Here is a 26156-nt window from a genome sequence, read left to right as displayed (position 1 = left end):
GAAGGATGCCTAAGACAAAGTCATGGCTGGTTGTGATGAGAAAAATAGTGGCAGGGGATAGAAGCAGGAGCAAGATATTTTATAAATATATGAATATATTATCTATTCAAAATAATTAAACATTTTAAAATGTTCTAAAATAAAGATTAGTGGGTGGATCTGCAGACTTCCACATCTGAACAAGATGGAGTAATATGGGCCAGATTTACCCTCCCACCTGAAAAAACAAATAAAATACATGAAACAGTGGTTTTCAAGACATTTGACAATGAAGGACATTGATCCCTGAGAGATGGGAAACACTAAGGTGAGGCCTAGAATCGCCCCAGCTTACTGACTTGAGAGAGTCTCCAGGTTGTGGTATAAGGAAGGGGAGCCCAGGTGGGACCAGCCTGAGTTGATGTGGAGCTGAGTCTGGGGAGAACAGGGCAGCTAGAATTTCAAGGGCAGAACACCACAGAAGAGAGCCATATGGGAGCGAGCCCCAAGATCTGCAGTGGGTACCCCCTGAGTACTCAGCAGAGGACTGATGAGAGCGTGTGTGCAAAGAAACTACCCAAGACTAGGAAAGGCACCACTAGAAAGAATTAGAAGTAACAGTGCCCAGAACACACCCAAGGCTGGGAAGAGTGTCTGTTCCCACCAGCCAGACTGAACGACCTGATGATTGGCAGGAGGTTGAGTAGAGCACACAGAAGGGTCTTGCCTTAAGGGTGTGAATAATTTGTAGATTATGCATTGCTCCAGACTGCCTAATAAATCTTAAGAGCAAAACCCAAAAGGGTCAAACTACCTCCAAGTAATGTAATTGCATCCTAGAACAAAGCTCAAAAATGTTCAGAATATCCAGCTCCCCAAAAGTTCTATATCTCAATGAAAAATATATTAGGCAGGCAAAGAAGCACCAATACATGGCCCATAATGAATGGGTAATTCAATGAACTGAAGTTGTGAACTAAGAATTAAGAGACAAGAACAATTAGATGGTCATTATAACAGTATTCTATAAATTCAAAAAGTTAAGTAGAGACATGTGAGATATAAAAAGACCAAAATTAAAATCCTAAAGGTGGAAAAAAAATGTGTGAGATTAAAAATGCTTTGATGTTGATGGGATTATCAACAGACCAGACTTTACAAAATAAAAAAAAAGATTAGTGAACTTGAAGTTATAACAACAGAAACTATCCAAAATGAAACAAAAAAGAGAGTTTTTAAAAATGAAGAAAGTGTATAAATGGACACTCTGGAGGATATAAAAGAAAGGTAAGAACAGAAAGAATATTGGAAGAAATAATGGTCCAAAACTGTCCAAATTTCATGAAAACTATGCCTACAAATCCAAGACACTCAAGTCTTATTAAGCACAAGAAACTGTACCTAGAAAACCATATATCATGTGTCACATCATAATAGCTCAAATTTAATGACATAGAGATCTTAAAAGCAGCCAGAGGGAAAAAAGACTTATTGTATACAGAAAAACAGAGCTAAAGATAACACATTTCTCATGAGAAACAATACCAGTGAGAAGACAGTGAGTAATATCTTTAGAGGATTAAAAGAAAAATGCTGTTAACTTGGTATTCTATAGCCAACAAGAATATCTTTCTTAAAATGTAGACATGCAAAGAATGAAAGACTTCATCACCAACAAACTCCCACTACAAGAAATGTTGAAGAAAGTACTTTAGGCAGAAGGATAGAAATCTGAATCTACACAAAAGAATGAAGAAAACAGAAATGGTGTTCATAACAATATAATTTCATATATATATATATAATTTTATTATTTAATTTTTTTAAAAGATAATTGAGTGCTTAAACAAAAATAATTATGATATGATCTGAGATTCATAACATATGTAAAAGTAAAATGTATGGCCCACAAGGTACAAACATAGGGGAAATAGAAACAAAAGGATTTTATCAAAAGGTTCTTATAAAATATCACTTGAAGGTAAACTGATAAAAAATAAAGATGTATGACAGAAACCACTACAGCAACCACTAAAAAGGGAAAACAAGGAGTTTTCATTAAGTCAAAAAAAGATACTAAATGAAATCATGAAAAATATTCAATTAATCAAAAAGATAGGAAAAGGAAACAATAGATGGGACAAATAGAAAGCAGATTATAGATTTGAACCTGATTACATGAATAATAGTATTAAAAGGAAGTGATCTCAACAACACGGGGTGGGAGGGGGAAGCTGGGGCAAAGTGAGAGTAGCATCGACATATATACACTACCAAATGTAAAATGGATGGCTAGTGGGAAGCAGCCACATAGCACAGGGAGATCAGCTCGGTGCTTTGTGACCACCTAGAGGGGTGGGATAGGGAGGGTGGGAGGGAGGCTCAAGAGGGAGGGGATATGGGGACATATGTATGCACATGGCTGATTCACTTTGTTGCACAACAGAAACTAACACAGTACTGTGAAGCAATTATACTCCAATACATCTATTAAAAAAAAAAAAGAACAGTGATCTCAACAACCCAATGAAAGGCAGAGATTTTTAACAGCAAGATGCAACTATAAGCAGCCCACAAGAAAATGACTTTAAATACAGACACAAATAGTTTAAAAAGTAAAGTAAAAAGATATAAAATGTATAAATAGTAGTGTTCAGATAGTACAAATCTAAAGAAAGCTGAAACGGCTATATTAATAGCCAAGCAAAATCAATGTCTGAGCAAAGATTATTACCAGAGATGGTAAAAGTCATTTTGTAATGAGAATGAGGTCAATTCATCAAGAGCACATAACATTCGTAAACATTTATGCATTTATTAACAGAGCTACAAAATGCATGAAGCAAAAAACTGATAGAACAGCAAAAAGAAATAAACAAATCCAGAATTATAGTCATAGATTTCAATATCCCTCTCAGTAATTGATACAATGAGGAGACAGAAAATCAATAAGAATATAGAAGAATAGAACAACACTATCAACCAACTTGACCTAATCAATGGCAACAGAATACATTCTGATAGACCACATTCTGAGCCATTAAAAAATCCCAATTGGGGCTTCCCTGGTGGCGCAGTGGTTGAGAGTCCGCCTGCCGATGCAGGGGACACGGGTTCGTGCCCCGCATGCCACAGAGTGGCTGGGCCCATGAGCCATGGCCGCTGAGCCTGTGCGTCCGGAGACTGTGCTCTGCAACGGGAGAGGCCACAACAGAGAGAGGCCCGCGTACCGCCAAAAAAAAAAAAAAAAAAATCCCAATAAATTTAAAAGAATTTAAGTCATACAAAGTGTATTCTCTGACCACAATGGAATTACATGAAAATCGATAACAGAAAGATCTCCAAAAATTCCCAAATAGCTGGAAATTAAATTACACATTTTTATATAACCCATAGGTCACAAAAAGAAAACAAAAGGGAAAACTGGGAGTATTTTGAACATAATGAAGATGAGAACACCACATATTTTTCACAGGATTCTGCTAAAGCAGTACTTAAGGGAGATTTATAGTACTAAATAGCTATATTAGGAAAAAAAAGTCTCAAATCAATAATATCAGCTTCCACCCTAAGTAACCAGAAAAAGAAGAGAAAATGAAACACAAAGTAAGAAGAATAATTAAACTAATAAAGACCAAGGAGAAATCAGTGAAATATAAAACTGAAAAACAATAGAGAAAATCAATATAACCAAAAGCTAATTCCTTAAGCAGATCAATAATATTGATAAACCTCTAGCCAGACTGACTAGGAAAAAAGAGAGAAATAACATAAATACGCTCAACATCATTAATTGTTATGGAAATGCAAAATAAAACCACAATAAATACCGCTATGCCGCTGATATAGTGACTAAACTTCAAAAGACTGCCCATATCGAGTATTTGAGGACGGGTAGCAGTTGGAATTCAAACACTGCTGGCGGAAATATAAAGTTACAACCTTTCTGGCAAAGAGTTTTGCAGTTTCTTAAAAGTTTAAGCCCCCACCTACCATATGATTTAGTCATTCCACTCCTAGGCATTTCCTCAAGAGAAATGAAAGCATATGTCCACACAGAGAGATTAGTACACAAAACTCATAGCAGCTTTATTTGTAATAACCTCAAACTGGAAACAAACCAAATGTTCATCAGTGGGTGAATGGATAATCAAACTCTTGTATAGTCATGCAAATGGAATACTACTCAGCAATAAAAAAGGAAGAAACTGTTAACACATGCTGCAACAAGGGTGAGTCTCGGAATAATGATGCTGAATGAAAGAAGCCAGACCCTCCCAAAGAAGAACACATACTGTATGATTCCATTTATAGAAAATTCTAGACAATCCAAACTAATCTGTAGTGACAGAGATCAGTGATGTCCAAGTGGAAGGGAATGAGGAGAGGGTCAGGAGGGAGAGATTACAATGAGGAAACTTTGTCGGGGTGATAGATGTGTTCCTTTCTCTTGAATGTGGTGATTGCTGCACAGGGATATTCATAAGTCAAAATCTATCAGATTGTCCACTTAAAATATTTGCAATTCATTGTATGTCAACTATACCTCAATTACAGTGTTCAAAAGATTAATGGACAAATATAAGTAAATACACGAACAAATAAAAGGTTTGTTTCTTACCAGCCACTCACACTAGTCAAAACAGGAAGCACTCATTTATCTGGAGCTTGGCAAAAACATCAATGAAGGTAAAGAGGCCTGTTTGAATTTGTTTTATTATGCCTCAAATTAACTAAAAATATACTCCATGGTGAGTTTTTTATAAACTCATTAAGAAAACAAGATATTGCGTTCCCAACAAATTATTTACAATTAAAAAAATCCATCTAGGACTTTCTCTTCCCGGATATTTATACTAGTTCTCTATCTACGATAATTCTAGTTGGGAGATTCATTCTGCACAGTGGAAATTCGGTTGCACTCTGGTCTCATGCTCTACACAATCAAATGAGAATATATTGGTAGGACTTAAGATCTTTCTATTTGTGGTTCAGGTCGAATAGGATTGCCTATTTCTGATTGCTTATGCCTAAGCCCTGTGGAATCAAAAAAACTCTCACAAAAACTCTATTGACCGAGTGTGTTTTTACAGATTGGCTTGGTCTGCATCAGGTGTTCTCTAATTGTTTTATGTCCATATTTCTGTAGTTGTCTCTCTTCACCTCCTAAACATTGAAACAGAAACGGTGTTGCAGTAAAGAATTCAAAGGCTTTGAAGTCAGGGGACCTGGTCCAGCCGCAGCACCACCGCATCCTGGTGCCACCCTTGGGCGCTGGGCCCTACCTTTTTCTGCCTGTTTCTCCCAATAGCACACAGGGAGGATATACCCAGGGCTTCTGTGAGGATTAATCAAGGCAACTGGACAAGGCTGTCAGCCGAGAGCCCAACACATAGTGAACATTCAAAATCACAAGAGTGGACTTCCCTGGTGGTCCAATGGTTAAGACTCTGCCCTTCCACTGCAGGGGGAACAGTTTCGGAGAAGTAAGATCCCTGCATGCCGTGCAGCCAAAGTAATAATAATAATAATAAAAACACAAAAGCTGCCTTTGAACTGCAAAAAAATTTTAAGGCAGGGTCCAATGAGTATAAATTATAGCATTACATAGCAACATGACTGCAATATATCCTAGCGACAGCAGAAAGTCTAAAAATTAGTATTTGATCAAAAAGAATATTTACTAGAAGGTAGACTTTAAAAAGTACATAATTAAAGCGAAAAGACCTAGTTTAAATTCCAACTTTGGCACGTTAATAGCTGGTTGGTTATTTTATTCTAACTGACAATCTCGTAGTCTGTAAAATGGACATGACCTGGAAATAGTAGGTGTTTGCTGAATACATACTGAGAGATTAAATCAAAGATATGGTCTACAACCGTGTTTTCTATACTTTCATCTGTCTGATAGCATCAGATCTCTTTGAGGAAAAGCCATAGAACTGATGGATTTTCCCAATATATCAGACACTAGTCGTCATGTACTTCTCTCTGATGACAAACATGGAGCCATTGCGTGGCTCCACGGGGCACTAGTGGCTTTAGAGCCTGAACTGTGAAGTTCAAAGCTCAAGGGGGTTCCAGGAGCGATCAGAGACCTAGTGTGAACCCATGTCCACTCACAGAAAACCCGAACTGAAAAGCCCCCTGCAGTGAACACTGAGACTTAAAGTTTGCTTTTTTTTTTCCCCCAAGCAAAATGCCATGTTCCCTGATGTTCATAGCTGTTTAAAGATTATTTTATTCCTTTCACAGGTCTCCCGTTATGGCTGGAGGTCTCTTTGCTGTGGATCGCAAATGGTTTTGGGAGTTGGGGGGCTATGACCCAGGTTTGGAAATCTGGGGAGGAGAGCAATATGAAATCTCTTTCAAGGTAAGCCGTCAGCACCCTTCTCACACTAGGTTGGCATCATTTTGACCATTCTAATAGAATGGCGTCATTTCGTTTTGTGACCTCCTATGTTGCAAATTAACAATGAAAATAGACATGTCATTTCCCCACCTCAGCTTTTGGATGAGAGAAGCTACTTCCTTCTGATGTTTCTGTGAGACGTAGTCATGCCATAAAAGAAACACAGATGAGAAAGAATTCAAAATCCCACTTGCAGGGGGGAACTGTGGTGTGCCAGCACTTCTGCCGCCCTGCTGGTACTGCATTCCTTCTCAGGCACCTAGAACAGACAGACAGAGGCATGAAGGCGAAAGAAATGGAATTACTGGAGCGTTTGCCCATTGTGTTTGTTCTCGAAATAATACTCCACCTTTTGCCTGTAACCACTATTCCACAATTTCAATAACAGAAGAGTATTTTTAAATTCTGTAATAATCTAAATGGGAAAATAATTTGAAAAAGAATAGATACCTGTATATGTATAACTGAATCACTTTACTGTACACCTGAAACTAACACAACATTGTTCATCAACTATGCTCCAGTATAAAACAAAAATTAAATAACTACAATATGAATGACAAATTAAAGCTATTCTTTATATAATTCCAAAACAAGTGAGTTTTTTATTTTTATCTGAAGTTGCCCAGGTTTCCACTTGTTTTGACCATAAGTACTCACAAAAATTATACTTTATTACATATATATACATTCATATATTATATATATACATATAGGATATATGCAAGTATATGATAGAATATCAAATTTCAAGGTTTGTAAATGAAAAAAATTTACCACAGCACGTGAAGACCACATAACCAAAGCAAAATAAACTGTGCAAAAGGATTTTTTTTCCTTTATCATTGTCATTATTCATATCGAAGATACAGTGATTCTTGCAAGATTTATCATACAGAAATCTCACTAAATAAATCAGCTTTCCTAATTACCTCTATTATAAAATCAAACCAATTCTTGGTAAGAAAATAAAGTGCATTCTGAATATAGTAAAAGTCAAACTTAATAATCCAGCTAAACTTTTTGAATTTATGCATAAAAGAAATTGACAAAACTGGTTTTTACTTAACTGTAACAACTACATTCTATGTGTTAGCAGAAACAGTATGTTGTCCCCAAAGTGTCATAAAATAAATATTCCAAAGAGAAACTCAGGAGACACGATTGCAGGACATCTAGAATTTTCCATCTCACTGCTGGCAATAAGCCTTGAAATACTATTTATTAAATTAGTGCTTTTCTTTTTTACCATCACTGAAACACACCTAATTTCACATCTACGTTACTTTTTTCTTAAACTTTGTATACATACATTTACTCCATTTATTTAATGGTATGTGATGTACAGATGCTAGGCCAAGTGCTTTATATAATTTAAAATCACAACTCAGAGAAGTGGGTATTATTCCATTTTATAGATGAAGAAACTGAGACTTAAAGTTTTAAAATTTTTAGATTAAATTTTTTAAGTTTTAAAGATTAAATAAACTACCCAGTGTCACTTAGGGATTAAAATGCTCCACCTCTACTTAACTGCAGAGAATATAGAAACTTAAAATTGTCTGTTCACTCAAGGCATACCTACCAACACCATTCCAGAGTTCACGGTTAACCTTTTGATCTCTACCTAATGGTTCCTCTCACTGAACAGAGGTGAGTATCCTCATTATACCCTAAGAGCATAGCAGCAAACTTTGTACTGACCCTGGCAAAATACTACTGATTATCAGATATGGGCCAAAGTTGGGTGCAAGTTTACAGTAATACCTTCCACTGGAAAAACAGAATATTGCATTTGACTCCAGCAATAAAGGAAAACAGGCATTGCTCTATTTGCAATATCGTCAGAAGTTAAAGAATGCTTTTTACTTCTCATGGTTCAAGATTTTTTTTTGTTAGATTCTCTTCATTCACGAATTCTTTAACTTTAAAATGCTATTAAGAATATCTGCATTCTACAAATAATAAATGCTGGAGAGGGTGTGGAGAAAAGGGAACCCTCTTGCACTGTTGGTGGGAATGTAAATTGATGCAGCCACTATGGAGAACAGTATGGAGGTTCCTTAAAAAACTAAAAATAGAGCTACCATATGATCCAGCAATCCCACTACGGGGCATATATCCAAACAAAACTATAGTTTGAAAAGATACATGGACACCTATATTCATAGCAGCACTATTTACAATAGCGAAGACATGGAGATAACCTAAATGTCTATCAGTAGATGAATGGATAAAGAAGATGTGTACATATATATAATGGAATATTACTCAGCCATAAAAAAGAATGAAATGATGCTATTTGCAGCAACATGGATGAACGTAGAGATCATCATACTAAGTGAAATCAGTCAGAAAGAGAAAGGCAAATATCATAGGATATCACTCATATGTGGAATCTAAAATATGACACAAATGAACTTATTTATGAAACAGAAATAGACTCACAGACATAGAAAACAAACTACCAAATGGGTAAGGGGGGGGTAAATTCGGAATTTGGGATTAACATACACACACTACTATATATAAGATAGATAAACAACAAGGACCTACTGTATAGCACAGGGAACTATATTCAATTTCTTATAATAACCTATATTAGAAAAGAATCTGAAAATACATATATATATAACTGAATCACCTAAAACACTGTAACTCAACTATACTTCAATTTTTCTTAAAAATTGTTTAATAAGAAAAAACAGAAAAAGAAAATCTGTAGTAAGCAGGAGATACCTGGCTTAGAATAATAAACTGGGTGTGGATAAAAGAACTGTGGGAAGTCTGCAGCGTTTGCAGAATGGACATTTGCATTCTAAATCACAAAGGTATTTTCTAAGACAAATATAAACTTGAACCTCTCATTTCTCTGTCACTTGTATCTATTGCTTCTCTTCGGGGTGACCTGAGATTTTATTACCCCATTTTCTCTTTCTCAGTTATCTGTCATTCTGAAGGATATAATTGGAATGCAGCCCTGTCGTCTTTGTCTAGAAACCATGGCAACAGAGCTAGAGGTTCAGGACTAAATTGCCCCAGGTTGTTTGATTGAAATGACAGATCCTTTGGCAACAGCTATATCTTACAGGGTCCCATTTCAGACACATCTCTCCATTCTTCCCGCTATTGTGTGCTGACCTTGGGGTTCCTGTCCCTCCCTATTAGGATTTGTAACATGAGGGGGACACCCTCAAGCAGGATTAGATAGAATTTGCATGGAAGATGAAGAATTTTCTCCATATGAGAGAAAATGAAAGAACTGTCTGCAAATAGCTGTGTTCAATGGTATTAAAAAGTCAAAGAAAGATGGAATATCTGCATTTTGGGACACAGTCCATAAATTGCGATTAATTTTACACTGTAAAGCACGGTCAGATATACACTGGTCAGCCCTTCATGTTTGAGAGTATGTACGGATAACTGAGAATTTACTAGTCTATTTCACACCATAATATAGAAATTGTTTCAAGTCTGAAACTTAGAAGCTCTAATTCAAAAGATTTCTGTCTGTGGTTGTTATCAGGCATCTTTGCTTGCTGTTTGCATTTCAACCAAAGAATCATTTCACTGATGTTTATGACAAGATTCCATGGCTGAATGAAAATATTTCCAGAAAACTCTGCTTTATATCAAGGGCTGAGTTTTTGGTCAGACGGGATTTGGCTAAGAGGGCTCCTCAATTCCCTGTCTCTGTAAATATCTTTCCTTCCTTTTTCTAACATCTGACTAGGTGAGTGGATTTCATGCCATCACATAGAAACCAACACAGCGTAATTTTCAGGAGTCCATCAAGGAAAAGGGCTCTCTAGAGAAATGATCTCTCTGCACCGAGCCCAGTCTTCAATCGCTTTTAATATGAATCTGAATTCTCACGTGGCCCAGAATTATCCAGCTGCCTCTCAAACGTTGCTAGGTTAGCCAGCTGCCAGGAAGGAGAAAGCACCATTCACTCAGTCACTCAACAAGTTTTACTGAGCATCTAATTTACACCAGGCAGTGTTCCAGGTACTCAATTTGGAGCTGCATCTGGAAACAAAGAGGAAACCAAGACAGACTACAGAGTGTTACATGAGAGAGACAACCCTCCTTTAAACGGTGTGTGCCACTTAAGTTACTGAAACAGTGTTAACACCGTTATGGGTCTCTGATTGCCCAGAGTGTGTTTTTTGTGTGTGTGTGTGTTGTTTTTTTGTTTTTGTTTTTGTTTTGTGATGTGCGGGCCTCTCACTGTTGTGGCCTCTCCCGTTGCAGAGCACAGGCTCAGCGGCCATGGCTCACGGGCCCAGCCGCTCCGCACGTGGGATCTTCCCGGACCGGGGCACGAACCCGTGTCCCCTACATCGGCAGGCGGACTCTCAACCACTGCGCCACCAGGGAAGCCCCAGAGTGCATTTTTATACCCATTCGCCAAAGATCAAAGTCCAAATGTTAGCATTTTCAGAAGAAAACTCTTCCCAGAAAATAAAAGTGAACAATAAACACGAATTAGTTACCCACATGATTTAGAATGAAGCCCAGGGACTCTATTCCACAAAAATCCTCTGGCATGAGACATAAAACTTAAATCTGCATAGAAGAGCATTAAATTTGGTTTGTCCTTTTCCACGCCCAGGAGCATAACAACACGGTCCCACCTTGGTCCAATATTTCTTGGGCCATCTTTTGTCTGGGGAGAGCTTGTGACCTCTAGCCTCAGCTGTGCAGAAACCTTCAGCGCTCCAGGTGACGTGAATCTGAGCACCATACGTCCTAGAGCGAGTCTAATAAGTCTGGAAGCCCCACGGCCTATCTGAAATCACTCGTAATGGATTGAAACACCCCACGCAACCACCTTTGTTATGTGCTCTCGTCCTTCCCATGTGTTAAGCTTACGGTTCAGACATGTAAGGAAATTTTAACTTACCTCTCACAGTCTTTCAGCCCTTACCAGTCACTAACTCATTCAACCGGCATTTATTTATCGATTACAATGTGCCAACTCTGGGCTAAGTTCTTGAGGTTCCAAGATAAATGTGAGAAAGATTCTCTCCAGTAGCTGCCTGGAGAAGGAATTCATCCCAATTTCTCACTATTGTTTGGAACATATTTTATTTCCATATTCACAGTAATAGTTTAGGAACATATTCAGGAGGCTCTTCACCAGCCTCCCTCCCTCTCCTCTTTCAACTGATCTCCATTTTTTTATTCATTTATTCCCTGATCGCTTTATTTTCCCCTCCTAAAAGTTCACAGTGACTCCTAAGGACCCCACAAATCACAAATCAGATTAGCATATGAATCATAAACCAGGGAACTTTCTCTCAACCATCTGCCTCAGCTAACCATCTCCAGCTACAGTGCCAAACCAACTTAAGTAGTGTTTTCCTTTCCTTCCCAGAAAAGAGGGAAACACAAACATCCATCACTGTCCCTATTTATTGCAGAGATTTTAACCAAACAGACTTTGATGAAATTTTCCCTGAAGATTTTAGTCATCCCCTCTAAAATATTAATCAGGAACCTTCACCATGAGTCCGTGTACTGTGCAAGCTAGACTCCGCAGAAAAATGCAAAGGAAGCCCAACAGAAGCCTTCTTCGGATCAAGTACAATTGAGATGAATATTTCACCCATTAAACATAAACATCAATTAAAGCAGAAAAGCACAAGAAAACCTACGTTAAGAATCTCCTCTTAAGTATAACACACAAATGGACATTTATTCACAAATCTTCTAATGCAAGAGAGGCCAAAGCTGTCCCTTCTGCCTTTGGGTCCTCGGATTGGGATAAACTAGAGATGCATGGACCACATCCACATTGTATCCATCATGAGTCCCAGTTTGGGCTCCTTTAAATTGGAATGAGAACCTAAAGACACTTGGAAGCTATGTTCATGCAGTCATAGAATCCTTCCGGTTTTTTATGGGTTTACCCAATCCTTTAGTGTTACTTTGCTCACATCTAATTTGACAGCAATTTGTAAACAACTCCATCTTTCAAACTCCTCAACTTAGTTTTGACACGAACAACAATTCTTTTCACAACAGTATTTCACCAATTCAAGTGATATTTCATTAAATTACATAATTACAATTTTTAAAAACTAGCACAATCCCCTTTGGGAAGAAATGCCTTTGAGATACCCATGTAACTTAACAATTGTGCGCCAGAAGTTCCAGGTGTATTCGATGCAGCCTGTATTCGGCACAGGTCCACCATAATATGAATGCCATTCAATACGTTTACAGAGAGACTAGAGAGGGATGTTTCACACAGTAAATTGAACAGAGATTCACACCTTGCTGTCGAAAACTCTCAGTCTCATAAGTGACAGGAAAAGCTCACGTAGCACAGGCAGCTGCATTGCTGACTTTGCACAGAGGCAAATCACCCGGCTTATTGGGCTCAGGTCTGGGGCGAGGCTCTCCCCTCTGGGCCTCATCCCTACCCAGGTGCCCCAGTCTCCTGCCCTCTGTCCAGGGGACTTACAGGTACCCAGGTTGCTGAGTGGCCAGGGTCTTACAGTGATGAGTCAGGGCAGGGGGGCAGCCTTGGTGACCTTTCTCTTGTCTCTTCCCCTCTTGTGCGCTGGTCCTACGGACCAGTTCCCACTCCTGTTTGCTAGCGGTCACTTCTGTTCCCTTCCCTCAAGCCCAATCTTGTGTAGTCTCTCTAAACTGAAAAAAAAAAAATCAGTCCTACAAGAAGCCTCTGGGGTTTCCTTGAATCTTGGCGTCTACGTGGCTGGGGGTAGGGAAGAAAATGCTCCCCAAGGAAAAATAGAAGATGGAAAACACAGTGAACAAAGGGAATACTTAAGTTTTAATCCTGCCACATACAAATAAACATTTCAGCTCAAAGAGACTAAAACATACCTGAGATTTTACTAGACAGCATCCGTTTATTTTGTACCCCTTTATGACTTTCAAAATCTTTACATGGAGCTCCCTGTGTCCCAAAGTCCTGGCCATTCTAGTCCTCCTATGGTGGTAATAACTATTATTTGGTCCTTTAACAAGGAAAAGTAATGACTTAGCATCTAAAGGTCACGGAATTAAATTTGTTATTCCATTCAACACTAATGCAAGGTAAAATATAATTTCCATCTCATAATTGCAAAGGCAGGCCATTACCTAGTTAATACCAAAGGAAGGAGCAGAATTGGGGTTCGCCCTCAAAACCATTAGGCTAATTTCTCTTAGCCGGAAAAACTAGAAGACTTTATGCCCTGATGCACAAGTGGCTACTGTCATTCTCTGAAACCACTTTTAAAACGAAATAAACTTTGCTGGTGGGACTTTGCTGGTGGCGCAGTGGTTGGGAGTCCGCCTGCCGATGCAGGGGACACGGGTTCGTGCCCCGATCCGGGAAGATCCCACATGCCGCGGAGCGGCTAGGACCGTGAGCCATGGCCGCTGAGCCTGCGCGTCCGGAGCCTGTTACTCCGCAATGGGAGAGGCCACAACAGTGAGAGGCCCGCGTACCGCAAAAAAATAATAATAATAATAAATGCAGGCTCTTCCCAACGGGAATTTTTATTAAATACGAGGGCTGACAACTCTTGTTATTGTTTAATGTAAAATTTAACTTTTTACTGTCTTCAAAATGCAATGGTTATTCAATAAGGATTGCATATACATGATAGAGACTAATTGTTGAGTACAGAACACTCAGCTCTTTATTCAATCAAACAAGATAACAGCCATCAATTTACAATTGTTATAGCTCAGGAAACTGTATAGTCTAGAGCTTAACCTCATTACAGAGCTTCTCAAGAACAAACATGGATTTCATTTATTTGTACTTAGAAAATCAAAATAAACCCACTAAATTAGCTAAATTTAAAGTTTCCCTACACAGTATGAAGCTATCAAAAAAATTTCATGTGTATTTATAGTTCAACAATTGAATGTCATACAATTATAATTTACACTTTTAAACTGGAAAAGAAAGGTCTGTTCTTAGAGATCACTCAAAACAGAAAAGGAGAATATGAAGCAGAAACAAGAAAAGCCTAACTTTACCCTTGACAAAATTCTCAGATATCTTACCCCCAACCACAGTGTCTAAGGAACGTTATCATATGCAGTAAGATCAATTCAGTGGTGGTAAAACAGGGGCACGGGAAGACAGAATGACCCCAGCTACAAATCTCGTTTGAAGTCAGCAGATCTTACTTCCCCAAAGTAATTGGCACCTCCTAAGGGTAAAAAATGAACAATCACTTTTTTGAAACAGTAGCAACAGGTGTGACTGCTGGTGGCCAGAGCTTCTCTGGATTGAGTCTGGCACCAGAGAGAAGCATCTATGGAAGGCTGGGGACAGGTCTGAGGAGGTTTATACAGACCCGCCACATTTTCAGGAAGCAGGCTATTAATGAGGCAGGATGGAGGAAAGATACTCAAGCTCACAAGCAGCCCTACAGCAGCCAATTCCTGTTGGATGCAGACAAATAAAGGCCAAAAGAATTCACTCACACACTAAATTGTGTGTCATAAGGTGAATGCCTACCGTACTTGGTAAGAAGAACGCACCCTACTCAAAGATAAATAATAACTTTTTAAAGGAAATAGCATATTAAAATATTACAAGAAAGGGCTTCCCTGGTGGCTCAGTGGTTGAGAGTCCACCTGCCGATGCAGGGGACACGGGTTCGTGCCCCTGTCCGGGAAGATCCCACATGCCGCGGAGCGGCTGGCCCCGTGAGTCATGGCCGCTGAGCCTGCGCGTCCGGAGCCTGTGCTCCGCAACAGGAGAGGCCACAACAGTGAGAGGCCCGCGTACGCCCCAAAAAAAAAAAAATTACAAGAAAAAAGGAAGAAAGGCTCAGGAATGGTCACCAAAATCATGCTGCTATACCTTTTTATAAATTCTTTTAAAAGGTTAATGAAGTCATTGACTCTGTAAAACAGTATGAAATGCTGAACTTTCTGAGATTAGGAAAAATGTTAAAAGACAAGAGAAGAAGATAGAAAATAAACAGCAGCAGTCAGGATATAATGAAAAAGAAGATGAAAACCGAAATGAAGGTCACATTGAAAGCAACACAAAAGAGGAGGAATATTCTGAAAATATATAGGGACACAAAGATAAGATTGAGAAAAAGGAACAAAGTGAAATTAAAATGAGCAAAGTTAAAAAGTAGTAGAGTGGAATGACATGGAGGATAAAGGAGCTCATAGTATTCCTAAGGGAAAAAGTTAAATTAAAATAACATATTTCAAAACCTAAGAGATACAGCTGAAGCAGTGCTCAGAAGAAAAGGCAGACTCTTAAATTCTTACATCAACATAAAAAATAATAAAAATAAACTAAACATCCATATCCAGTTCACAAATAAAAAATAAAACAAAGCTAAGGAAATATTAATATGCATTTGAAAACTTAATGATTCAGAAAACCTAAAACTAGTAGTGCAAGAGCTAGTTCTTTAGAGCCAAAAATAAATCATTAATAAGAGATATAGCTAGGTATGGAGACAGATAAATTAATTAGAAAACAGTTAATTGACATTTATTAGAAGAAGAATACACAAACTCGGAAGCAATCTAAATGTCCATCAACAGATCAATGGATAAAGAAGATGTGGTGTTTATATATATGTATATATACATACACACACACACAAACACACACACACACAATGGAATACTACTCAGCCATAAAAAAGAATGAAATAATGTCTTCTGTAGCAACTTGAATGGACCTAGAGATTATCACACTAAGTGAAGTAAGTCAGACAGTGAAAGGGAAATATCATATGGTATCACTTATACGTGGAATCTAAAAAAAAAAAAAAAAAAAGAACTTATTTACAGAACAGAAATAGAGTCACAGACACAGAAAATAAATGTATGGTTACCAAAGGGGAAAGTGGGGGAGAGATAAATTAGGAGTTTGGGATTAACAGATACACACTACTATACATAAAATAGATTAAAAAACAAGGACCTACTGTATAGCACAGAGAACTACATTCAATATTTTGCAATAACCTATAAGGGAAAAGAATCTGAAAAGAATAGATATATGTATAACAATCACTGTGCTATAAACCTAAAACTGACACAACATTGTAAATTGACTATACTTCAATAAAATAAAATGTATAAAAACGGGGGAAAAACAGGAATTTTCAAATTTTAAATGATCATAAGAGATTGCTCAATTCTATGCAAATACAGTTAAGATTATAGGGAAAATGGATGGTTTTTAACAAAATATAAATGACAAAACTGACCTCCAAAAAGAAAAAGTCTGAACCAACTATATTCGTTTTCTATCACTACATAACAAATTACCACAAACTTAGTGGCTTAAAACCGCCCAGAATTCTCCCACAGCCTCTGGATTTCAATCCAGCATCTTTCTGCAGGGCCTCTGCTAAGATCTCACAAGGCTGAAATCAAATTTTCGGCCAGCTCCATCCTTACCTGGAGGCTCAGCCAGGGAAGGATCTGATTCCAAGCCCCCTCAGGTTGTAGGCAGAACCCATCTCTCTGTGGTTCGGGGACAGAGCCACTACTGTCTTGCTGGCTGTTGTCTGGACATGACTTTCAGTAACCAGAAGCCCAGCTCGGGCCCTTGCCCTGTGTTCCCCTCCCCGGCCCTCTCGCAACAAGGCAGCTTTCTTCTTCAAGGCGAGAATCTCCTCAGACTTCACATCCCTACACCTCTGTCTTCAGGAAGGGCAGAGTCCCCTTTTTGGACTCACTGGTTAGGTCCGACCCTCCCAGGATAACCTCCCTTTTTATTAATTCAAAGTCAACTAAATTGGGACCATAATTATATCTGCAAAACCCCTTCACCTTTGTCATAAGGTCACCTTGCCTAAATCACAGACGTGAAATCCATCACAATCACACACCTTCCTACACTCAAAAGGCAGAGATAATACAAGGACTTGTGTACCACGGGGTGGGAATTTGGGGGCCATCTCAGAATTCTGCCCATCATGCTGCCCAATGACGACAGAAGAAATAGAGAAAATTGTCAAAAAGCTATCCCCTCTGAAAAATAAAGCACCAAACCTCATTAGTTTCTTCCAAACCTTTAAGGAACACTTAGGGCTACAATGTTTATCAAAAACTGTTCTCTAATAACAGAAAAGAAAGAAATCTTTCCAGTTGATGAGATAACTGGCGTAATATTGATAACAAAATCTGACCAAGATAGCACAAATAAATAGAAAAGTACAGACATATTTTACTTGTAAATGCTAGCATTAAAAATAATAAAGATTACACAACAGAATAACTATTCAAAGCCTAATCCACCAAAATAAGTGCAGCTCTAGGAATTTTCCCATTAATTTATTTAATATCATTTAGGATTATCCTGATGATAGTATGCAATTCAATTAGACAATATAACAGATATAAAAATTGGAAAGGACAGAAATTTTGCATTAATTGCAAATAATATTACCATATATCTACCTGAACAATTCAAGTTGAACCAACTGAAAAACTACTATAAATAAGAAATTCAGTAAGTTGCTTGAGTAAAATGTGTGTGTGTGTAAATATACAGAAAACAGTAGCCTTTATGTATGAAAACAACCACCCAAAGGAAGACACCCTTTACGACAGTAAGGAAAAACCAACTTGGAATAAACTTTAATGTCCTAGACCTCCATGAAGACATGTTACAATGCTACTGAGGGACACACAAAATAAATGAATAAATGAAAATTCATAATGAAGATAGTTCTCCCTAAGCATACTCCTGTATTTAATGCCATCCCAGTAAAAATGATAACATGAAGATTTTTTGGATGGGGGAGGTTAACCGGGGACAGCTAGATAAACTGCTTCTAGTTCATAAGGGAAAACAAATAGAATAACAAGAAAATTTCTGGGGAAAAAATGATAGGGGGCTAACTTAAGTAATCAAATACAGAAATTAGACAGAGATACCTATGGCACAGAATTTAAATAGACCCAGATAATATGGGAATTTAGCACAAGATAAACATTTCAAATCAAGAGGAAGAGAGTGGATTCCTCAGTAAATATTGTGGAACAACTACTTATCTAGGGAAAAAAAATAAAGATGAATCCCACGTGTGAAAAGACACAGGTACACAGATATTTATCTCAATATTGTTTTCATTGATGAAAAATGAAAAAAGATTAATATCCATCCTAGGGGACTAATTAAATTAATCACTATGAACTACAGTATGGCCTGTAAAAAGAATGCAACAGGTGTATTTTTACTAATATGGAATAATATCCAAACCTATCATTATTAAGTGACAAAAAAGACAAGGTACAAATATATATGCAAAAATAAATATGGAGAGAAGATAAATTTTGTTATATATATTTAATAATTTATATCTATAACATGTCACATAATACAAATGTAAGCACTTATATGATAAAATGACAATATTAATTTCACATGCAGACAATTGTCACAGATGTATTCACATATCCAGGAGATATTAATTGAGAGCCTACTGTCTGCCAGACACTGAGAATATAATTGTCAACAGAAATGACAAGTTCTCTGTCTTGTGGAATTTAGTCTGAGGAGAGACAGATCATAAATAAATAAGTGAATAAATAAACAAGATAATTTCAGATGGTGCTAAGTGCTAAAAGGAGTCCAGCCAGCCAATATTACAAAGTAGGAGCCTCAGAGAAGAGATGGCTAGATCTGGCATCATGTTTTTAAAATATTTGCATCTGTACCCAAACTAGAAGGTGGGGAATGGGCTCCAGTGTCTACTGGTCCTCAACCTCCTACTCCTCCAGCCTTGAGTGTGTCTGATCCAGCCATCACCAGAGCAAATGTTCCATGTGTTACAGGACCCACAGATTGGCAGGAGAAACTACAAAACAATGACACACTAGTGTCCCAAAGAAAGGGGGTTGTTCCCCAGGGCCCTGACCCCAAGCCGGTCCCTCGGTCCCCCTGCCCTCACCATTGTTAATTTCCATACTCTTGGTTCCCAAGATAAGCCTCCAGCACATTGGCAGAGTACCTACAGTTCCAATTAATAAGCATTTTCCACTTTCTCTGCAGTTGTCTGAAAATACAGAAACCTCCTAGGGTGTTTAATTTATACTCCTGAAATAGTTTCCTTGTCTCCTTAGAAGGGTACAACTCAATCTCATTTTGGAAGCATACTCTTTCCCACTTAAGCTACCTCTATATAAACTCTAGTGACGATGCTTTGCACAAATGGTTTTGGTAAAAATAAGTTCAGTCTTATCAAATGTACTCATTAGAAATCCTTTTTATGCCAAGGATGATTCTAAAATACTTTATATACCTTCTCACTGCTTTCATGAGAGAGCTATATTAAAAACAAAAAACCTCTCCTTACTTCTGAGCCTGCAAATACCTCGAAGCGTAGTTGCATTTTGTGTCTAAAATGTGACACAAGCCTTTTTATGGCGCACCGTATACCTTCCCATACACAAGAAAATATCTGGAGTTGTTCCTATGGGGTTTCTTCCCCTAGAATATTTAGTCTAGGTGATATAAAAATAACCATTCTAGTTCAACATGCCCAGAATTGATCTTCCAAAGAAAATATTAAAATGACTCTAAACTCAATCAGAAACTCAAAGATAAACAGAAAGAGCTGCTAAATGTCTCACAAGCCAGTCTGAGATTCATTTCAATTATCCAACAAAAGGTACCTCAGGTGAAACAGAGCATTTTCAAGTTAAATTTTATGTCCATTGGATAGAGGCCTGGCAAGTCTAAATTCCTTCCAGTTGTTACTTCCTTTATGTCTGATGGCAATTTCCTAATTCCCTATTTAATTTTATTTTAGCTTTTATAGATAGCTGTAAAGAGAGCGGGATATAACAATTTACACAGCATTCGGTATCTGTGTTCAGGTCAATTTAACTTCCTACTGAAATCTTTTTCTAACGTTGAAATTCTTAAGAATTTTTGTATTTTTCTGGTTGCCATTTTCCCTAATAAGAAAAATGAAATACAATCTAATGACTCTAATGCAAGTCAGTTTACACCCCCGCAAAAGCTCAAGAGATATATGTTTAGAAAGTTACCTAAAAAGCTCCATACAGTTCTCAAGCCTGTCACCCAAATCCCAGTGACAGTACTACACAGAGCATGGGGGTATAGGCACGCATCGACTTTAGAGGTATAAGGATTTGATTTTTACACTTTATGTCAAGGTCAGCAACCTACAACACACCAGGACCCTGTGAGCTGACCCCACAACTCCCTCCCTCTCTTCAAACTGTGAGAGGACAGTTGAGAATACAATCCCTACCTCGTCGCCACACATTCAGACTTGCATGTCGCCATAAGCCTGACCACCCGCCTCACACAGGTCAACATGTGGATACATGACACGCATTCCCTGGAGCCCACACATACCAGAAGAATAAAGCTGGTCCCCTCGGGTAATATTAACACATGACCACTATTCTTGAGCACCTATTATGTGCCAAGGGTGCTCTGTGATTATTCAATCGAGTCCTTACAACCATCTCCTGAAGCAGACACGTTAGCCCAACTTTACAGAAGATGAAAGTGAGACTCAGGAAAAGGTAGGAACCTGCCCAGTTCAAGACCTACTGCCAAGTGTTCTTTGCTCTGTCCTGAATCGTGAAAGCATGTCAGCTTCTCCAGATAAAAAAATATCACGTAAATGCCATTATGAACCTTTAAGAGTGCTCACATTTTTTATTCTGATGACATTTCTTCATTTTGAGTGTTTCCCCTCAAATTTCAACACTTATCAACTGAAGCTTAGAAGACCGTTTGCTTTTCCAAAGTTTCCGACGTAACGGTCTTCATCTGAGGAGCTTTTGAATGATGTGCTTCACACCCCCAGACACTCAAACCCTGGCTGTTCAGAGAGCTTTTTTTTTTTAGTTTGATTGGAGTATAGTTGATTTACAATGTTGTGCTGGTTTCAGGTGTACAGCAAACTGATTCAGTTATACATGTACATATATTCACTCTTTTTCAGATTCTTTTCCCGTATAGGTTATTACAGAGTACTGAGTAGCGCTCTCTGTGTTATACAGTAGGTCCTTGTTGATTATCTATTTTATATATAATAGTGTGTATTTATCTCTCTCCACCCCCCATGTTTCCCCTTTGGTAATCATAAGTTTGTTTTCAAAATCTGGGAGTCTTGTTTCTGTTTTGTAAATATTGGGTTGGCCAAAAAGTTCGTTCGGGTTTTTCCATAACATCTTACAGAAGACCTGAACGAACTTTTTGGCCAACCCAATAAGTTCATTTATAGCATCTTTTTAAATTAGATTCCATATATGAATGATATCATATGATATTTGTCTGACGTACTTCACTTAGTATGATAATCTCTAAATCCAACAAGAGAGAGCTTTCTTAATGTGGACTCTTTGGTTTACTAGAAGACAGAAACCCAATTCCGACTAACTTAGAGGAAAGGGGAAACTGGACAGGACACTCAAGTAAACAAACTGTGAAAAAGTCAAAGAAATGAGTGAGCCTCTGGGAGGCTGCCAGGACCCTTTCCCTGAGCACCTGGCCTCTGCCGCTCTCTGAAGAATACTCCTTTCACCCCTCGGGGATGGCCACTAGAAGCTCTCAGGCTTTCATTCTCTGCTTCGCCACCAGAGAGGTAATTCCAATTTCACGAAATCCCAAGGAAGGATTCCAAGTAGCATGACCTGAGTCCGGTTCCCACCCCACCACTCGGAAGGTAGGATGACTGACAGCCTGACTCAGGGGTGAAGGAGAAGCACATGTTTGGGTATTTCCCTAAAGGAAAGAAGTTGTTCCCCTACAGAAAGCCAATTTTAAAGAGTTTTTTTTAAGAACTTTCATTTCTTTTTAGCAGATGGTGAAGCCAGAAAATTTAAGCAATAGACTTAAAATCTGGAGGCGCACAGAAATAATAGTAAAAAGCGAACACTTTGCTTCTACTGTATCTTCTAAGCTATAGAATAATGAGTTAAGGGACATGAGGGATTGTGTCCTTAAACCATAGTATTTTTACCTAGAGAAGCACTCTGAAGATGTTCCAATCCATTCTTTCCTCCCCAAGAATTAATGTTTCAGATAAACCAAAAAGGGATATATCTGTTTTTATGTCCCACCCCAATCACTGCTTTTAGGAGCGTAGTGTTACTGCAAATATAAACGTCACGTCTTAAAAACAGGATCTTCTGAACAACGTACCCTCTGAAACCCTGCCATCCCCACCCAGACCTCTTGAAGCTCATTAACTGCAAGATAGCTTGGGCACGATTTGTTTATACTGACGTAACAGAGCATTTCCTACTTTGAAATAATCTTAAGCAGATGGCTCAGAAACAAAAGCTTCCCCCTTGAGACTAGAAACCAACATATCCTCAGTAAAGACTGCAGATACATTTTCCCGTTTCTCCTTTTATTATGTTCTGATCAACAAATAGAAAAGGAGAGTCGGGCAAGGTCAAAATAAACTGTTCTTTTTTTCTCCTAATCTCTAAGAATAACCTCAAAACCCAGGTTTCTAAGAATAAAGCAAAGCAATGGTGTGCATGTGCCTTTCCATTGTTACCTTTTTCAGATCAAGTCAGGTCGAAAAGTACAGTTTTTATTACATCCAGCCTAGAAAACGAGTTTAATGACAGACACGGCCCTTTGCAATATCTACACACTAAAGCTTTTTAGGTTAACAACTAATATTTTAATTTCTAGATAGATGGTACAAAGGGGTTGATTGTCTAGTCCTAAGAAGTTTTTCAAACATAACCCAACCCAGTCACACCACACACTTAGAAAGTTATTTTCCAGCCCCAGAAATTTAATTTCTTATTTATATACGCTCTGTACTTTGATCATCCATCACTTCATTATACTAAACCAGTTACAAACGAAAATAAGCTCAAGACAGCTTATTCCCTTGAAACTTGTATTTGAATATACTAGAGAGCATAGCTTTTATTGGCAGCTAAATGGAAGATTATCATTAAATAACTGAATTGTTTGGAATTAACCTTACTTTATATCAATGAACGAGTAGTTCATTCATTTATTCAACAAATACTTACAGGGCACCAACTGTGTGTCAGGCACTGTCCTAGGTGCTTAAGATCCATCTCTCAATAAAACACACAAAGATACTTGTCATTGTTAGGGAGAGAGGCCGATAAATAAGAAACATAATGAATCACTTTGTCATACAACTGAAATTAACACACCAATGTTAATCAACTATACTCCAATATATCAATAAAATGAAAAGTTTAAAAAAATAAAGAAATTAACACAATGAATAAGTGAGTGAGAAGGTGTTAAGTGCTGGAGAACAGAAGCAGAGTGGGGTGAGGAGGGCTGACAGTGTGCGGTGAGAGGGTGTTTGGGGGCCAGAGGCTTTGGAGCTAAGACTTGAAAGAGATGACGAGCTAGCCATGGGGAGTCTGGGGAGAGAATTCCAGACAGAGGGACCAGCCAGCACAAACGCCCTAAGACGGAAGGGTGTCTGGCATGTCGGAGGAACAGAAAAGAGGCCAGAACTGCTACAGCAGAGGGAGGGAGGGGCAGAAGAGGGCGAGGGAAGATTAGAGGGAGAGCAGGCTTTGGAACTGAATGCACTAATACATTTCTTTTTTCTTAAATTTAGGTCACCATGTCCATGTAGTATATTATGCTTCATCTTATACTTGATAATGTTCCCTTACTAACCTCCTGACAGCCGATTTCTTACTGAAACTCATTCATATTCCATATGACTGCTGTAATTGTACGATTCCATTCAATTCAACATTCTCTGTGCTGAAACTCCAGTTTGTGGCTGGTATTGAAAAGTGATTAAAAAAGAAGGCAGGCATTCAATTATTCATTCAATTTGAGCTACATGATGAAAAAAAACACACTGTGCTCATTCACGGGTAAAATAACACTGCTTTAAAATATTTATGTTGTCAAAAGAAGGCATGTTGTTTGTAAATCTAAAATGTTTCTCCAAGAGTTAGATGCTTAACAATGACAATGCCATAATATTTTTAAAGAATATCATCACATCACGCTACCAGGAAATGTCTTTTAAAAATATAAACCACGTCTTTCGGAACAAATACAGGATTTGAGAAATGCCACAACAGTTGTGCTTTCCTGAAGAAAGCGTGTACCCACTCTGTTACCCAAACGTACCTCCCTAGTGTGTCAGGATATGCATCCCTGTACTGAGACGGACACTGCTATTGAAGACTGAAAAAAATAAAGACGTATGTGGTGATATCCATGGTATAAATAAACAAAACAACTCTACTTATCTTTGATAAAGGAGGCAGGAATGTACAGTGGAGAAAGGACAGCCTCTTCAGTAAGTGGTGCGGGGAAAACTGGACAGCTACATGTAAAAGAATGAAATTAGAACACTCCCTAACACCATACACAAAGATAAACTCAAAATGGATTAAAGACCTAAATCTAAGGCCAGACACTATCAAACTCTTAGAGGAAAACATAGGCAGAACACTCTATGACATAAATCACAGCAAGATCCTTTGTGACCCACCTCCAAGAGAAATGGAAATAAAAACAAAAGTAAACAAATGGGACCTAATGAAACTTAAAACCTTTTGCACAGCAAAGGAAACCATAAACAAGACCAAAAGACAGCCCTCAGAATAGGAGAAAATATTTGCAAACGAAGCAACTGACAAAGGATTAATCTCCAAAATATACAAGCAGCTCATGCAGCTCAATATCAAAAAACAAACAACCCAATCCAAAAATGGGCAGAAGACCTAAATAGACATTTCTCCAAAGGAGATATACAGACTGCCAACAAACACATGAAAGGATGCTCAACATCACCAATCATTAGAGAAATGCAAATCAAAACTACAATGAGGTATCACCTCACACCAGTCTGAATGGCCATCATCAAAAAATCTACAAACAGTAAATGCTGGAGAGGGTGTGGAGAAACCTCTGCACTGTTGGTGGGAATGTAAATTGATACAGCCACTATGGAGAACAGTTTGGAGGTTCCTTAAAAAACTAAAAATAGAACTACCATATGACCCAGCAATCCCACTACTGGGCATATACCCTGAGAAAACCATAATTCAAAAAGAGTCATGTACCACAGTGTTCATTGCAGCTCTATTTACAATAGCCAGGACATGGAAGCAACCTAGGTGTCCATAGACAGATAAATGGATAAAGAAGATGTGGCACAGATATACAATGGAATATTACTCAGCCATAAAAAGAAATGAAATTGAGTTATTTGTAGTGAGGTAGAGGGACCTAGAGTCAGTCATACAGAGTGAAGTAAGTCTGAAAGAGAAAAACAAATACCATATGCTAACACATATATATGGAATCTAAAGAAAAAAAAAGTCCTGAAGAACCTAGGGGCAGGATAGGAATAAAGACACAGACGTAGAGAATGGACTTGAGGACACAGGAAGGGGGAAGGGGAAGCTGGGATGAAGTGAGAGTGTAGCATTGACATATATACACCACCAAATGTAAAATAGATAGCTAGTGGGAAGCAGCCGCATAGCACAGGGAGATCAGTTCCGTGCTTTGTGACCACCTAGAGGGGTGGGATAGGGAGGGTGGGAGGGAGGGAGACGCAAGAGGGAGGAAATATGGGGATATATGTATACGTATAGCTGACTCACTTTGTTATACAGCAGAAACTAACACACCATTGTAAAGCAGTTATACTCCAAAAAAGATGTTAAAAAAAAAACACCTCTGAAAGTAGAGACAATTGAGTTGGTGTGCTTATGGTGAAAGCAAGTTGGCCCTGAGGTCATAAGAAGCGGGACTAAATGGAGAAGGTCT

The 26156-nt window shown here is 38.2% G+C and overlaps 1 protein-coding gene and 1 long non-coding RNA gene across 2 annotated transcripts in view; one reads left to right on the top strand and one right to left on the bottom strand.

The window, feature by feature from the left end:
- GALNTL6 (polypeptide N-acetylgalactosaminyltransferase like 6) overlaps positions 1-26156 on the top strand; it is a 1150933-nt gene that overhangs the window by 1036004 nt on the left and 88773 nt on the right. Inside the window, exon 7 of the mRNA XM_067745365.1 lies at positions 6235-6352. Coding sequence (XP_067601466.1) covers positions 6235-6352 — 118 coding nt within the window. The remainder of the gene's footprint in view (positions 1-6234; positions 6353-26156) is intronic.
- Positions 5252-26156, bottom strand: part of LOC137228224 (uncharacterized) — a 101854-nt gene continuing 80949 nt past the window's right edge. The window contains exon 3 of the long non-coding RNA XR_010945210.1: positions 5252-6650. This is a non-coding gene — a long non-coding RNA (uncharacterized lncRNA). The remainder of the gene's footprint in view (positions 6651-26156) is intronic.

Source organism: Pseudorca crassidens, chromosome 7 (genome assembly GCF_039906515.1).
Source record: "Pseudorca crassidens isolate mPseCra1 chromosome 7, mPseCra1.hap1, whole genome shotgun sequence".
Lineage (NCBI taxonomy): Eukaryota > Metazoa > Chordata > Mammalia > Artiodactyla > Delphinidae > Pseudorca > Pseudorca crassidens.
Note: the sequence above shows the minus strand (reverse complement) of the source record. Positions and strands in the feature narration are given on the sequence as shown.